This window comes from Rhinatrema bivittatum, chromosome 2, assembly GCF_901001135.1.
Source record: "Rhinatrema bivittatum chromosome 2, aRhiBiv1.1, whole genome shotgun sequence".
Lineage (NCBI taxonomy): Eukaryota > Metazoa > Chordata > Amphibia > Gymnophiona > Rhinatrematidae > Rhinatrema > Rhinatrema bivittatum.
The window spans coordinates 681,133,215-681,149,517 of record NC_042616.1 but is presented as its reverse complement, the minus strand read 5'-3'; the positions used below and the strand labels follow the sequence as shown (position 1 = coordinate 681,149,517).

Genomic DNA, 16,303 nt, shown 5'->3' with positions numbered 1-16,303 from the left:
AAAAGGTTGATAGATTTCATGCTGCTTATCCCAGGGACAAGCAGTGGATTTCCACAAGTCCACCTTAATAATAGTTTATGGAATTTTCTTCCAGAAACTTGTCCAAATTGTTTTAACCCAGCTAAACTAACATATTTCACCACATCCTCCAGCAATGAATTCCAGAGTTTAATTATGTTTTGAGTAAAAAAAAATACTTTCTCCTATTTGTCTTAAATGTATCACTGTAACTTTCTTGAATATCTCCTAGCCTTTATACTTTTTGAAAGTATAAACAACTGATTTTTGTTTACCTGTTTCACTTCACTCATTATTTCATAGACCTCTATCATATTTCACCTCAGCTGTCTTTTCTCCAAACCGAAGTTTTCTTTCTTTAGCCTTTCCTTATAGGGGAACCACTCCATCCTCTTTAACATTTTGTCTACCTTTCTCTGTACTTTTTCTAATGTTGCTATATCCTTTTTGGGATGTGATGACTAGAACTGCACATAATACTGAAGATGCTGTCACACCATGGACTGATACAGAGGCCTTATGATATTTTCTGTTTTATTCTTCATTCCTTTAATAATGCCTAGCATTTTATTTGCTTTCTTGGCTGCCACCGCACACTGAGCAGTGGATTTCAATGTAATATCCACGATGATGCCTAGATCCTTTTCCTAGGTGGTGACTCCCAGTGTAGAATCTTGCATTGTATAGCTTTAATTTAGGTTGTTCTTCCCTACATGCATCACTTTGTACTTATCAATATTAAATGTCATCTTCCATTTGGATGTGCAGTCTTCCAGTTTTGGAAGGTCCTCTTGCAGTTTCTCCCCATCCTCTTGTGATTTAACAACCTTGAATAATTTTGTCTCATCAGCAAATTTGATCACCTCACTCATTGTTCCCACAGCTAGGTCATTTAAGAATATGTTAAAAAATAGCAGCCCTAGTACACATACCTGGGACACTCCACTATTAACCTTTCTCCATTGAGAAAACTGACCATTTTTCCCTACTCTCTGTTTTCTTCCTTTTAACCAATTCTCAGTCCAAAATAGAAATTGCCTCCTATCCCATGCCTTTTTGATTTCCTCAACAGTCTCTCATGAGGTACTTTGTCAAACATTTTCTGAAAATCCAGAATACTATATCAACTGGCTCACCTTTATCCACATGTTTATTCACAACTTCAAAAAAAAATGTTGCAAACTGGTGAAGCAAGACTTCCTTTTGCTCAATCCAAGTTGACTTTATTCCATTAAACTATGGGGCGGATTTTCAGAGCCCTGCTCGCCTAAATCCGCCCAAAACCGGGCGGATTTAGGCGAGCAGGGCCCTGCGCGCCGGTGAGCCTATTTTACATAGGCCTACCGGCGCGCGCAGAGCCCCGGGACTCGCGTAAGTCCAGGGGTTCTCCGAGGGGGGCGTGTCGGGGGGCGGGCCCCGGTCGTCGAGGCGTTTAGGGGGGCGTGTCGGCAGCATTTTGGGGGCGGGTACGGGGGCGTGGCTATGGCCCGGGGCGGTCCGGGGGCGTGGCCGCGCCCTCCGTACCCGCCCCCAGGTCGCGTCCTGGCGCGCAACAGGCCCGCTGGCGCGCGGGGATTTACTTCTCCCTCCTGAAGGCGTAAATCCCCGGAGAACGGTAAGGGGGGGGGTGTAGACAGGGCCAGGCGGGTGGATTAGGTAGAGGAAGGGAGGGGAAGGTGAGGGGAGGGCGTTGGAGGGAACGGGGGTAGGCTGCGCGGCTCGGTGCGTGCCGGCTATACAGAATTCATAGCCTTGCGCACGCCGATCCGGGATTTTAGTGGATACGCGCGGCTCCGCGCATATCTACTAAAATCCAGCATACTTTTGCTGGCGCTTGATGCGCCAGCAAAAGTACGCCTATTCGCGTTTTTTGAAAATCTACCCCTATGTGTACTATATGTTCAGTAATTTTGTTCTTTAGAATAGTTTCAACTATTTTTCCTGGCACTGATGTCAGTGCCATTGGTCTGTAGTTTCCCAGATCATTCTTGGAACCCTTTTTAAAAACTGGCGTTACACTGGCCACCCTTCAATCTTCATGCACCGTAGCTGATTTTTATGATAGTTTACAGATTACTAACAGTAGGTCTTCAATTTCATTTTTTAGTTCTTTTAGCATCTGGTCCAAGTGATTTACTAATCTTCGGTTTGTCAATTTGCCTTAGAATTCTATTGCCTCTGTCTCTCTCACACAGCAAGCACTGCAGCTGTGCAGATAAGAACAAAGCCCTTCTTTGCTCAATTTCTCTCTTCTTTCATCTTTTTTGAAAATGTTCTTTCATCTAGACAGAATTTCAGAAAATTCAACCTTCTACTGTGAAATCCACCTAAGAAGGGAATCTTAACTTGGAGTTTGCACAAAGTGACACAATTCAATGGGATAAGTCAGTGTCAGTTGATACAAGTGCCAGCAATAGACTGGTTAAAAAATACTTGGCCTTGATTAGTGTTCCTTCCTATCTTCTTCTCTGCCTCTTCTGCCCTTGGCTTCAGTCAGACTATGATCTCACTGGCATTGCTTGGTTGTTAAGTTACCATCAAGGGAAGGAAAGAAATCTAGCTATTGCTGTTTTACTTGGGCCATTAATTTGAATGGGAAACATGAGCGAATAAAAATGAAAATTGTTGTTATTTTCGCAAGTGCTAGGATTGCCAACTGGCTCCAGTCCTGGTTTTACCCCAGTATCTGCATGGACTTCAAGTCTTACTTTTCTTAGGGAAATGAATAGGGACACTAGATCTACAAGTCCATGCAGGCAGAGGAGTAAAACCAGGATTGGATCAGCCTTTCCTGAACATATGGAGCCAAATGGCAGCTCTGATGAGTGCCCCCCATTTGGGTCAAGGGACCAAAAATGAAACAAAAATAGCTTCATGAAAATGTAAGCAGTCCAACAAAGAAGGAATTGTATACAATTTAGCTTCTCCATCTCTCAAGAAGGTCATTTTCATATAAGTATCCATTACACTGGGCAACAAATTTTCACAAAAGTCATGTTACGGAAATGAAATTAGTCAATTCTTATACATTTCCATGTGCTAAACATGAATGTGACTGTGAAAATGCAAAATTGGCTCTAGTTTTTTTGTAATATGCAATTATATAAATACATCTTGAATTGTATGCCAATAGTAGGAGACCTACGGTTAATACCGTTTGAAAAATGAAGACATAGACTACGTCTTAGATTTCTTTGCTTGTCTCTTGTACACCTGTTTGGGAGCATCTCTGCAGAGTGTCCAGCAGTAGTCAGCCAGCATGAATATTTCAAATGCTCACCCTTTCTGACTGGGCTTCATATAGTACACTGCTGACGTCAGCTTACTCAGCAGCAGCATGGCAGTAGAACTGCATTGCATCAGAAAATGATGTAATAAACTCTGGATGATGTGTGCATGATGGCATTATGCAATATGATGCAATATTACATCATTCTAGGCTTATTTACAGTCCTACTGGATAAATTTACATGACTAAACATAGAAAGTGAACTATATTAAATATCTTCAAAACGAGAGCCAATAAAAACTTTTCATGGTCATATTCGTGTTCAGCACATCAAGATACTACAGAGTAGGACCTTTTTAGGTCAGTAACACTTTCATTGTTGCCCAGTGTAATTAATAGTTCTTTAGACAAACATAAAGATTTTTGTAATCCAGGTAAACTGTCCCCCGACATGGACCATGTCTCGAAAAGACTACATCGGGATGGACCTGGAAGCACAGCTTTGAAACAGCACAGGGACTATCAGGCAGTCTCTCTACTTCTTCAAAGCTGTGCTTCCAGTTCTTCCTGACACAGTTGGGGGATCATTTACCTGGATTATCAAAAATCTTTATATTTGCCTAAAGAACTATTAATAAAGGATACTTTTTATTAAATTCCAAAAAGTACTTTGAAAATGTCCTTCTTGAGAGGCAGACAATCAAAATTATTTACTATTCCTTCTTTGCTGGACTGACTTAATTTTGATGATTTGGTGTCTCAACCATTATGGGGCAGATTTTTAAAGGAGCGTGTGCGGGGTACATTTGTGTGTGCTACCCGGCACCTTGCTACTTGTGCACTTTGTGTGCGCCGAGCCCTAGGGGAGGCCCGATGGCTTTCCCCGTTCCCTCCGAGGCCGCTCCGAAATCGGAGCGGCCTTGGAGGGAACTTTTCTTTTCTTCCCCCCCCACCTTCCCCTCCCTTCCCCTATCTAACCCACACCCCAGCCCTATCTAAATCCCCAGCCCTACCTTTGTTCTTTAAGTTACACCTGCCTGAGGCAGGCATAATTTGCGAGCGCCGGCCAGCTGCCGGCGCGCCGTCCCCCGGCATGGCCACTATGCCGGAGGACTCGGGACCGCCCCTGGATTGCCCCAGACCTCCACCCCTTCCCGCCCCGCCCCCTTCCTGCCCCTTTTTTCAAAGCCCTGGGACATACGCGCATCCCGGGGCTTGTGTGCGCCGCCGAGCCTATGCAAAATAGGCTCGGCGTGCACAGGAGGGTTTTTAAAGGGTTACATGCATATATTACGCGCGTAACCCTTTGAAAATCTACCCCTATGTGATTTGCTCATTGAAATGTACATATTTGTTTCGAATGAATGCACATCCCTAAAAAAAAAAAGTCTTTGAATAGATTTAAATTATGCACTTTAAAGAAATATATTACTCTCTCTTTTTACTTTGCTTGTTGGTCTTGTGCTTTGCCTTCTTTCTCAATATGATTTTTGTTTTGATTAATTTAAAACTGAATACATAGAAAGTAAGAAAAAACCAACAACAGAGGTTAATAACCAATATGCATATAGGAGTGTGAGAAGTGAAGGAGCAAGAGAACAGACAAGAACTTTTTCAGTTCACAGAACCCCAATTCTTTATTAATCACAGCTTGCTCACAATGACGTACAGGAAAATAGCACTAATGAAGAGTAGATTATGCAGGCAGCAACCTCCAGAGGTTGGGGACAACTTCAAAACGGAAACTATGCTTGAGACTTTGTGGTTGTGCAGTGGTTCCATACATGGCATGAGCGCCCTGTCTAGTGAGCCTTGCTGTTTCTGCCCTCATAGTTCAAGTTGTATTTAAACTAACCTAGGGCAGCCTAACCCTGAAGAGCAAAGGTCCACTCCAGTGGATGTCAGCAATGTTAAATTCAGCACAACCAGCTCACATGTCCCAAGTTCAAAACAAAAAGACACTGAATACCATCATGAACTGTATGTAACAGTTTAAAAGTATGTGATTTTGTTAGAATATACCAAAGAAGCCGAATTTAACCAGTATCCTTTTAGCAACAAATCTTCAACTAAGATAATAAATCCACTTCTGTTCCAGGATTTTTATGACCATGCTGTACTATTTTGCATTATTTGTTGAGCACATGGAACAATCTAGGGTAAACTTGTAGCTAAATCAGTTTATTTGAATTTATTCGACTAATTGAAATTTCTACAAACTGTAGTGTTTGTTGCCCATAGACTTACTGAAGTAGAAGAAAGTATTACACACAACAATTTGGCCTCAGATTCATTCAGAGGAGTCCAGGCTGTATGGACAGTACATTTTAAAGAGCATACAAAGTAAAACAGCAAATCTGGACAACTTCAGGGTATGGCCACACCACCTGAGATCTAATAATTGGTTTAACAATGTTTAAAGATTATAAAGAATTGTGGGCAATTGGAGGGAGAGGGTGGGAGAGGGAGAACAATTGGTCTCTAGCACCATGAACCTACTGCATCTACTGGCCTCATTGCTTCTGTTTGAATGAAGCGCAGGGAATGGAATCAGATACAGGGGAAGCTTTGAAAGAACAAATCTAACAAATTCAACGGAGTGGCAATAGACAACATCAAAAGCCTGTTACAGGACACATAAGATTATGAAATAACTTGCATAATGCAATACTTGTATTTTTTTAACAAAAATGTAAATATTTACAAAATAAGATCCAAGATTTTTTTAAACATCAAGCAAATCATTCTGCAAAGAGACCAAATTGTTTTTTTAAATTTATTTTTGTTTTTTTGTGTTTTTTTTTTCATTACGAGTTCTTGTTTTTTGTTTTTTTTTTAAACCATGTCATACATTTCCCATACTGCTATCGCATGATCCATAATAATATAGGCAGGGGAGTTTAACTAATGATGGTGACGTCTCATATCAGCCATCGCTTTGTCTCAGCCAGAGAGTTCTACCTGAAGCTCCTTGTTTCTACGGACCTCTGCACCATGTCTCTCCTGAAAACAGCAACAAGGGGAGTGTTAGACCTGTGTAGATCCTCTTGTATATTCAAATCAGATTTTGTTTTAAATTGAATATAGGCATTTATATGACATATGCATTCAATGATCTTTAAAATGTAACCATCACTGAGTATGATTGACTAAGAAATGCATAACTAAAATAATATTCTTAAGCCATGTCATCATAGATTTTAGTCCAGTGTGCACTGTATTTGTAACACTGAAAAGGCATTGATATGCCTTTTTTCATTATTTCATTGTGTTCAGCACTGTCGAGTGACCCTGTTTTCTGGTGGGAAACTTTAGGCGAGTCCCGGATGCCCTATATAATGCATATGTTTTCAAATAGATCAAGCAGGGTTTAATAGAGATGTGAATCGGAACCAGAATTGGTTCGGATTCCGGTTCCGATTCACATTGTGTTTTTTTTTTCGTCCGGCCCGATCGCGGGTTTGTTTATCCAGTGCTCCCTCCATGTGACAGGTGCCGGCCAATGGCACGGATACTCTGTCACATGGTAAAGGCAAAGGCCATCGGCGCCATTTTGATTAGTGGCAGCCGACGGCCCGGGAGCGGGAGATCACTCCCGGGACCCCCACTGGACCACCAGGTACCTGTAAAAAGTTTTTTGGGGGGTCGGGAGGGTGGGGGAAGCTAAGGGATTAGTTTTAAATGGTCGGGGTGGGTTTAGGGGTTATTTTTGTGTGTCGTTTTTCCCGCCCTCCCCCAAAACGATAAGAGAACCCCCACGAACAATATCATGGGGTTTTCCTATCGTTTGGGGGGAGCCCCCAATTTCTGACGATTTTGAAAATATCGACGATATTTTCAATCGTCCGAAGCCCGATTCACATCCCTAGGGTTTAATACTGCAGTGCTTTAGGATTCAAGTTCAAAGACCAGTACCAGACCTAGTACCAGACTCCAGAACAAGTCTTGTTCTGGAGTCTGGTACTAGGTTTCCTGGCAATTCTGGTTTGTCTTAGGTAGAAAGTAAAGATAGGAACTTTGATTAAGTTGTTTCAGACTATATAAATATTATAACAGTATTATGGCATTCAAGCTGAATGAGAGAAAGGAAGGACTAAGTCACCTGAATTGACAGATACATAACAAACTGAAATGATGAGACCTAAGTAGTGAATCACAAACTGATCCTCAGGGGCCATCAGACAATCAGAGTTTAAGAATATCCAGAATAAATATGCATGTGTTCTATTTGCATGCACGGCCTCAAAACTGTATACAAATATATCACATGCATTTTCATTGTGAATATCCTGAATACTTGACTGTTGAGGGTCCCTCCCCTCATATTATGAGCACAATTAGAATTGCCAACTAGCTCTAGAGTTTCAGGAAAAATTGATTGAGTCCTAGTTTTACTCCTCTGCCTGCATGGATTTCATTTCCCTAAGAATAACAAGAATTAGGGGGTCATTTTCAATAGGGTGATCGGGGCAGAATCGTCCCCGGAAGAGGAGGAGTTGGGGCGGCACTGGGGCCAACACTACGGAGACATCACTGGCGGCGAAAGGTAAGGACCCTTATCGCCGCCAGTTTCGCGCCGAATAACTACTCCTTTTATGGTGTAGTTATTCGGTGCGAAAGCCGGCAGCCAGCGCACCGCAGTGGTGTGATGGCTGCCGGCTTTCTCAGGCCCGCCCCCCTGCCCCCCAGTACTGCGCAATTCACAGAGCCGCGCAAGGATAGAAAATCTAGCCCTTAAAGTCCAGTCATATAACATGGTAAAACCAGGACTGGATCAGCCTATCCTGAAAATCTGGAGCCAGTTGGCAACCCTATGAGCAATAAAGGTGAGGGACTGTCATCTTTCCCTGCCATTAATACAACCAGTTTTGCTTCTTGAATTGCCTATCTGCTGATTTCACCACTAGAAGCTAGCTGATGTCATCGGGCTAAAGCCATTAAAGGTCTGCTGGCTATGTATATTGTTACTAGTGAGTTACAACAAAGGGACAAGCCAAAGAGATTTGCCCCTTGGTGAGACCCTTTGGGATTACCAAGGAAACAAAGGAGGTGAATGATGATTTGTTATTAGGGATCTATTTTGCATTTGTAGCTATTGTTATATGATGGATTGCCTTGTTGCTGCAGTTTATATAGTATGGGTTTGTTTTAGTTGTTAACTTTTGTTTTAATGATTGTGATTGTTTTAATCTTCATGCCGTTTAGGGCTTCAGTAGTAGGTGATTTACAAATGCATGAAATAGATAAATAAATTTAATGGGAGGGGATATATATGCTTATTTTTTGGCATGATTTTAGATATGTGATGCAGCCTTGTTCAGTCCCTAATAGTTGATATTAATTATTTTATAGTTTCTACGTTAACAGCTATGTATCATTATATAATTGGTTTGGATTGTAAAGCTTTTTGCTAAGTTAATGTTCATTGTAAACCGAGGTGATGTTTGCTAACGTGCCGCGGTATATAAAAACCCTTAAATAAATAAATAAATAAGAATGAGGGATGAGGCAAGTCTTTATTAGGGATTTTACTAGTTATTTATCCTAATATATAGTATTTTATTTTTGATGTTGTAAACTGCTTTGGGTTTCTCTTTTTGAAGGAGAAATGTGGTATACAAGTGTACATGTAATGTATTATTAAAAAGGTGTGGGAACCATTAAACTAAAGTATCTATATCCTTCATGCTTCAAAATATGGGCATGCATACTTTATACCTTGAAAACCTTTACAGATTAAGGCCGGGATTTTCCATTCTCACAGAGAATGGTGAATCCTGGCAATAACGAGGGGGAGAAGGGTGGGGGGCCTGCGAAAGCCGGCAGCAATTGCACCACCGCGGTGTTATCGCCGCCGGCTTTCGCACCCAATAGCGCCACCTTGAAAGTCCCTTTTCGCGTGCGATAGCCTTAGAAAATAACCCTCTAAATTAGTGTTTGAAAGCAATGAATAACAAACAAAAATATATAATTTAGGGAAAATAGTCTATCATAATCAGTGATAAGTAGGTTTTAAGTCTATTTCTTTCAACCCTTGCTTACTCAGTGTATCATAACAGTTTGTAGAAGGAAATCAACAAAGTAGTTGAGTAGAAATGATGCCTTTATTAGTCTAATGACTGTCTAAAAATGCAAATGTTGGGACTACTAAGGTCCCTACTTACTGAGAGATCAATAGTCTTCAAAGCCAAGTGATAGCCTTATGTGGCTAACTCGCCACATTCTACAGTTACGAGGTGCAGTTCAATGGCACCGACATTTCATTATTTGAGGGTTAGGAATATAAAGGAAGTTATCATGGATTTTATATACAGTTAGGCTCTTGATACTGTAAGCCAGTCAGAGAGTGAGGATATTGAGGGGATCAAGGCAGGGTATATTATTGCACTAGGTGGCTTTAGTGTATCTGTTTGTCTTAGTTTGTTTTTTGCTGATTCTTTGTGGGCCTTTCTACAAGTTAGGATGAGGAAAGCAGCGCCATTACCTTCTCTTGGAGACGTTCCATAACAGCAGCTAAGTAGGCGTCACGGTTTTCTTTGATCTGTTCCATTTTCAGTATCAGTTTTTCCTCTGCCATTTTGCTGAAGTTATTATTTTCTTCCACAGCCTTTTGAAGAACTTCTCGCTCATGTTCTCTCTTTTCAGCCAAGTGCTTTAAGACCTGGGCCTCCTGAGTCTGAAGGGAAAAAAAAATCACAACTGACTCAAGGATGCACTGATAAGAGGTGTAAGAAAACAGAGGGAATTAAAGGGATACAGCAATACACAAGTAACAAAAACAACTACACTTCCTGCATAACACTTTCTTTTACTTTTAGGGGACAATTTTGAAAGTGGCTGGGGAGGTTGCAGGTCTTTAGGTACTTTGTACCAACTGGTCTACAAGCTCATTTTCAAAAGGAAATTCCCCATGGAGTTTCCCTTTGAAAATGCAGACCTGTAGGGACCATGGATATCAAACAATTTATAGACTTGGCACCTGCTATCCCACAGGAACAAAGTCCACACAGAAAAGGGGTGAACTCTCTACGTGTACTTTTCCTTCCCTGCCCCTTTCTGGTACGGCTAAAAGTAAGCAAATGGACCATTTTAAAATCTTTTTTATGCTTTGGCCACATAATCCTGTGTGGCAGGTGGAGCTGGTGGGAGAAGAAGGTTTCATGAAACCCACAGGAATTTCTATACTCTGGGAGGGAGGGAAATCTGCATAGGTTGAAAGGCCCCTTTAAAAGATGACAGCCCTAAGATGTGGGGCTGCCATCAGGCTAGGTCAGCTAAGCTGCGGTATTTTTCCCAGCAGTATTTTAGCCGGGAAAAATCCCGCAGGATTTATTAAACTGCAGTACCGAGTACCACAGATTAGTAAATCCCGTGGTATTTTTGCCTCTGGGGAAAATACTGAGGCTTAGTAAAAGACCTGCTTTGTTTGTTTCCCTTTTCCCTTCTGCCATCTGGAGTTTATTAAATCTCTGTGAGTAAGGTTTTTGTTGTAGGCATGTGATTATATTTCTCTGTAGATTCAGATAGCCTTCCTCTCAATTGCTTCTAGGAGTTTGGCAGAGATGAAACCAATGAGAGCACATTATTTATAAGAACATAAGAAATGCCATGCTAGGTCAGACCAGGTCCATCAAACCCAGTAGTTTATATCCAACAGGGGCCAGTCCGGGTCTCAAGTAGTTGGCAGATTCCAAAATGTAGATCTATTTCTTGTTAATCATTCCCATGGATAGCAATAGCTTTTTTTAGTCTATCTCAGTGGTTCTCAACCTTTTTTCCGTCATGATACACCTGATAGATGATACGTGCGTGACACATTGCACATTACATTTAACAGCTATACTAAAAAAAACCAACCCTAAATTTTATTTTATTGTTGAAAATGATGCAGGAGAAAGATAAAATATATTTTAATTTCAATAACTGCCTATAAAATATTATTAAATGTTATTTTTTTCACAAAAATTATAATCTTTGCTTACTGCATTAGTGATAAATCTAGACTGATATGCATATGCGGCACACAGTTTTTTGATACAGACAAACTCTCATGCATTTCACTGCCAACCTCAGGAATTCTGACTTCTTCTGGAGTTTATGTAGAGCAGAGTTAGGACATTTCCTCTTTCAACTCACCATACAAAAAATATATTCAAATTCTGGTATCCCCTCAGCAATAGTACTTCAAAATCCCTTCCCTGCCTATAAAATAACATGAAAACCTGCTAAAAAGACATTTAGAAATTATATAGTATACCAGCCTTACTATAAGAGTATTAATACCCAGGACTTGAACAGCAACAACCTTACCTATGAAAAAGCAAGACTAAAATATAGAACACAAGACACTTACTATTGGAAAAATAAAGCAAGCCAGACTGCTCTGGATTCCTACACACAATCTACATCCTAGTTAGCTGAATCCCTCCCCTCTGTCAAACATGCAGTATGCAGACTGATTCTTATCTAATATAGAATAAAAGACCATAAATTATACACAAAGATACAGAGAAAAAATGACACTCCAAGAAGCCAGGGGGAGGGGGAGGTGCGGCGGGAAGGCGGGGGCAGGATACAGCATGCCTGCAACATTTCTAGCTTGGACTGGTGGTGGCAGTGATTGCCAGGATTGAGGAAAAAGCAGCAACAGGGAGCGGTGATGAGGAATTTTAAGTCCCAGCTCCTTACTCTGAACTCTTCTCAAGCAGCAAGCACATGTGGTTGTTATACAAAGCATAGGCTTGCTAGGCCAAATTTTTGGTGATACACCTGTGTATCCCAACACACTGGTTGAGGAACAGTGGTCTATCTGACTAATAATGTTTTATGAACTTTTCCTCCAGGAACTTGCCCAAACCTCTATTAAACCCCAGAGACAAGATTCCACAGCTTGATTGTGCTCAAAGGGGTCAATTTTAAAACCTGCGTGTGTGCATCCATGTGCAGGCAGTTCCCGGCGTGTGCACATAGACACAATGATTTTATAACATGTGCGTCAGTGACGCATGTTATAAAATATGGTTTCCGCACGCACATGCGTGCAAGATTTTAATATTTGCGCGTGCATGTGCAGGCAGGTCGCAACTCCCACGCCGGTGGGGAATTTTAAAAACCAATGCGCAGACTGGGAGGGAACTTCCCTATCCCCCTAACTACAGTTCCTACCTTTTCCCCTCTCCTCTCCTTTCCTCTCCTCTCCTCCCTGACCCCTAACCCCTAACCCCTACCTAACTATCCCCAATTTTTTTGTTTTAATACTAACTGCTCCTTTGGAGCAGAAGTAACTTCTGCGTGCTGGGTGGCTGCTGGTGCGCACTTTCTCGGGATGGGCCTAATGGCCGCTGTCCTGGTCAGCCCCCATCCCGTCCCCCCTTGTTGATCCGCCAGCACTTCTGCGTGTACCGGCAGATACCCGCATGCCAGGCCATTTTTAAAATGTGTTTGGCGCACACTCGGCCCGGCCATGTGCGTATCTGACGGATTGTACGTGCGCCGGCATTTGAAAATTCAGGCATAAGTGAAAAAGTACTTTTTCTAATGTGTTTTAATTCTGTTAATTGTTAGTTTCCTGGAGTATCCCCTTGTTTTAGTATTATTTGAAAGGGTAAATAAACATCCTTTATTTTCTTGTTCCATCCCACTCACGATTTTGTAAACTTCTATCATATGCCCTGTCAGCTGTCTCTTTTCCAAGTTGAAGAGCCCTAACATGCATAGCTTCTCATAGGGGAGCAGTCCCATCCCCTTTATCATTTTTGTCGCCCTCCTCTGCTCCTTTTCTAGTTTCGCTATGTCTCTTTTTTGAATGGGGTGACAAAACCTGAACACAATACTCAATAATGCTTGATAAAGAGGCAATTTGATATTTTCTATTTTATTCTCCATTCCTTTTCGGATCATTCCTAATATTCTATTTATTTGTTTGTTTTTACTACACTCCAAGCTGAGTATTTCAGTGTATTGTCCACATTAAATTTCATTCATTCAGATGTCTAGTCTCCTAATCTCACTAGGTTCTGTTTCAGTTCCTTGCAATCTACTACTGTTTTAACATAAGAACATAATAAATGCCATATTGGGACAGCCAAAAAATCCATCAAGCCCAGCATCCTGTCTCCAATAATGACCAATCCAAGCCAAAAGTACCTGGTAGAATCCCAAAGAATAGGTCCATTCCTTCTTGCTCATACCCAAGATAAGCAGTGACTTTTCCAAATCTACATGGCTTGGGTTTATGGACTTTTCCTTCAGGAACTTCTCTACACTCTTTTTAAACCCACCTATACTAATTGCTTTCACTATATCCTCTGGTAACAAATTCCACAGTTTAACTGTGCGCTGATTAAAAAAGTGCTTTCTACAATTTTTTTAAAAGTATTACCTATTAACTTGAGTGTGCCTTAGTCCTAGCACTATTGGAAAGGATAAATAATCATTCCTTTCTTACCATTCCCATCAACTTTGAATAATTTTGTGTCATCTGCAAACTTGATCACCTGATTCGTTGTTTCCTTTTCCAGATCATTTATCAATATGTTAAACAGCACAGGTCCCAGAACTAATCCTTTCTCCATTTGGAAAACTGACCATTTAGACCTATCTTCTATTTCTGGCTCTTTAACCAATTACCGATTCACAATTGGACACTGCCTTTTATCTCATGACTAATTTCCTGAGGAATCTGTCATGAGTGACATTTTCAAATGACTTCTGAAAATGTGTATACAGTATATCAATCAGCTCACCTTTATTTACATGTTTATTTTCACCTTCAAAACAAATCTTATAGATTTCTAAGGCATTACTTCCTTTTGGCTGAAACCATGTGACTCTTCCCCATTAAGCCATGTCTATCTATGATGTCCGTATTGAAAAGCATTTAGTTGGCTAACTCAGAACTTAGCCTGCTAAATTAATATTTGGGTCCATATCCTGCTAAATTCTATCTGGCTAATAAGTTAGGAGGCTAGAATTTAGCCACACAAGTTAGGAGCATTCAGAGTTATCTGGATGATTTAGCTGGCTAAGGGGGTCATTTTCTATTGATATCGCATGCGAAAAGAGACTTTTTGCACATCAAAAGTCCCTTTTCACGTGCGATAGCTTCATAGGGGTGGAGTCGGGGTGGCGTCGGCACCGGAAGAGGAGGAGTCGGGGCGGCACCGGGGCGGACACGGCGGAAACATGGCAGGAACCCTTATCGCTGCCAGTAGCGAGCCCAATAGCACCACCTTTTACAATGGCGCTATTGGGTGCGAAAGCCAGCAGCGATAACACCGCGGTGGTGTGATTGCTGCTGGCTTTCGCAGGCTCGCCCCCCCCCCCCGCCCCCCATTAGTGCTGGGATTCAGGAAGCCGCGGTAGTTTAGAAATTCCAGCCCTAAGTCTGGTTGGGTCAAAAGTTAGCCGGCTAGCTTTAATATAGCTGGCTTTATTCAATAGAGCAGCTGCTATCTAGACTGTGTCTGAATATGAATCTCAATATGTTTAGAAATTTTGTTTTTAAGTATCTACCTTATAAATGGCCTGTGACCGACGGCCCGCAAATGCGCAGTAGAGCGCAGCTCTACTGCGCATGTGCGGGCAAGGATGTCGATCAGAAAAAAAAAATGGCGGTGGGGCCGCAGGAGCGGGAGGAGAAGCAGCGGCGCCGCGCGCCGGCGCGCGGTGCCGCTGCTTCTCCTCCCCAGATCTGCCGGCAGATCTCGGGGGGGGGGGGGTGTCACTCCCGTGCCCCCCCCACCGAGATCTGCCGGCAGATCTCGGGGGGGGTGTCACTCCCGCGCCCCCCCCCCCCCCCGAGATCTGCCGGCAGGAGCGGGAGGAGAAGTAGCGGCACCGCGCGCGCGCGGTGCCGCTACTTCTCCTCCCCAGATCTGCCGGCAGATCTCGGGGGGGTCACTGCCGCGCGCGCGGGAGTGACCCCCCCCGAGATCTGCCGGCAGGAGCGGGAGGAGTTAATGGAGCCGGGTGAGGGTTGCGGGAAGTCGCGCTTACGGCGCCGGGAGGAAATGGAGGTGGGTGAAGGGAGGGAGAGGGGACTGAGTGAGTGGGAGTGAGGGAGAGGGGGGACTGAGTGAGTGGGAGGGAGGGAGGGAGAGGGGGACTGAGTGAGGGAGAGGGGGGACTGAGTGAGAGGAGAGGGAGGGTGGAGAGGAGTGGGTGGGGGAGGGGGGTGGTGAAGAGTGAGGGGAGAGAGAATGAGGGGGAGGTGAGAGACAGAGGGATGTAGCCCGTTTTAACGGGCTTTACGGCTTGTAGCTTCTATATTTTGCCTGCCACTGATGTTAGGTTCACCAATCTAATTTATCAGATCACTCCTATAACCCTTTTTATAAAGCATTATATTGGCCATCCTCCAATTTTTAGGTATTCTGGCTGTTTTAAATGATAGGTTACAGATTACTAGCAACAGGGTTGCAATTTCAAATTTGAGTTTTTTCAGGACTATGGAATGGATACTATCTGGTCCTGGTAATTTGTTAGTCTTGAGTTTTTCAATTTTATCTATTATATCCTCCATTATCATAGTGATTTATTTTAGTTGCTCAGAATCTGTTGCAACCGTCCCTTCCCGACGGCTTCACTCCGCTTACCTTTCTTTCTTTGCACCTCCTCTCACTATGGATAGACGCCTGGCTGCCGCGGCGCCTGCCTGACATTCTCTCCAGCGTCCCTGGATTGGCTTGGGCGCTGCCTCCCGCCATGCTCTGCTGGTACCTTAGGGTGTGCGCGCCGCGTGGCCCTCACTCTTATTTCCTACTTGGCGTGAACCTCAGGGGCGTCCCCCTGTGTTGACATCACGCTGCCCGGATATTTAAAGCCTACGATGTTTGCTAGCCTTTGAGTTAGCAAGGGGTAATCTTATGGATGGGATTCGCTCTCCATACCCAGCTACTCTGCCTCTCCAATTTTCCATTGGACTCTTAACGCTAATGGGGTACCTGCTCCTCGGGGGCCTCACTTGCTTTTCAGGTTGCTGTCTGGAGACTGGTACTCACTCCTCGAGGGCCCATGTTCCCTGACTTGCTGCCTGCTCCTACCTTCTCTTCTGCC

The 16,303-nt window shown here is 42.9% G+C and overlaps 1 protein-coding gene across 1 annotated transcript in view; it reads right to left on the bottom strand.

The window, feature by feature from the left end:
• Positions 1-4,880: 4,880 nt before the first annotated feature.
• STMN2 (stathmin 2) overlaps positions 4,881-16,303 on the bottom strand; it is a 179,442-nt gene continuing 168,019 nt past the window's right edge. The window contains exons 4-5 of the mRNA XM_029591525.1: positions 9,732-9,923; positions 4,881-6,250 (exon numbers count right to left, since the gene is read on the bottom strand). Coding sequence (XP_029447385.1) covers positions 6,191-6,250; positions 9,732-9,923 — 252 coding nt within the window. The 3' untranslated portion in view covers positions 4,881-6,190. The remainder of the gene's footprint in view (positions 6,251-9,731; positions 9,924-16,303) is intronic.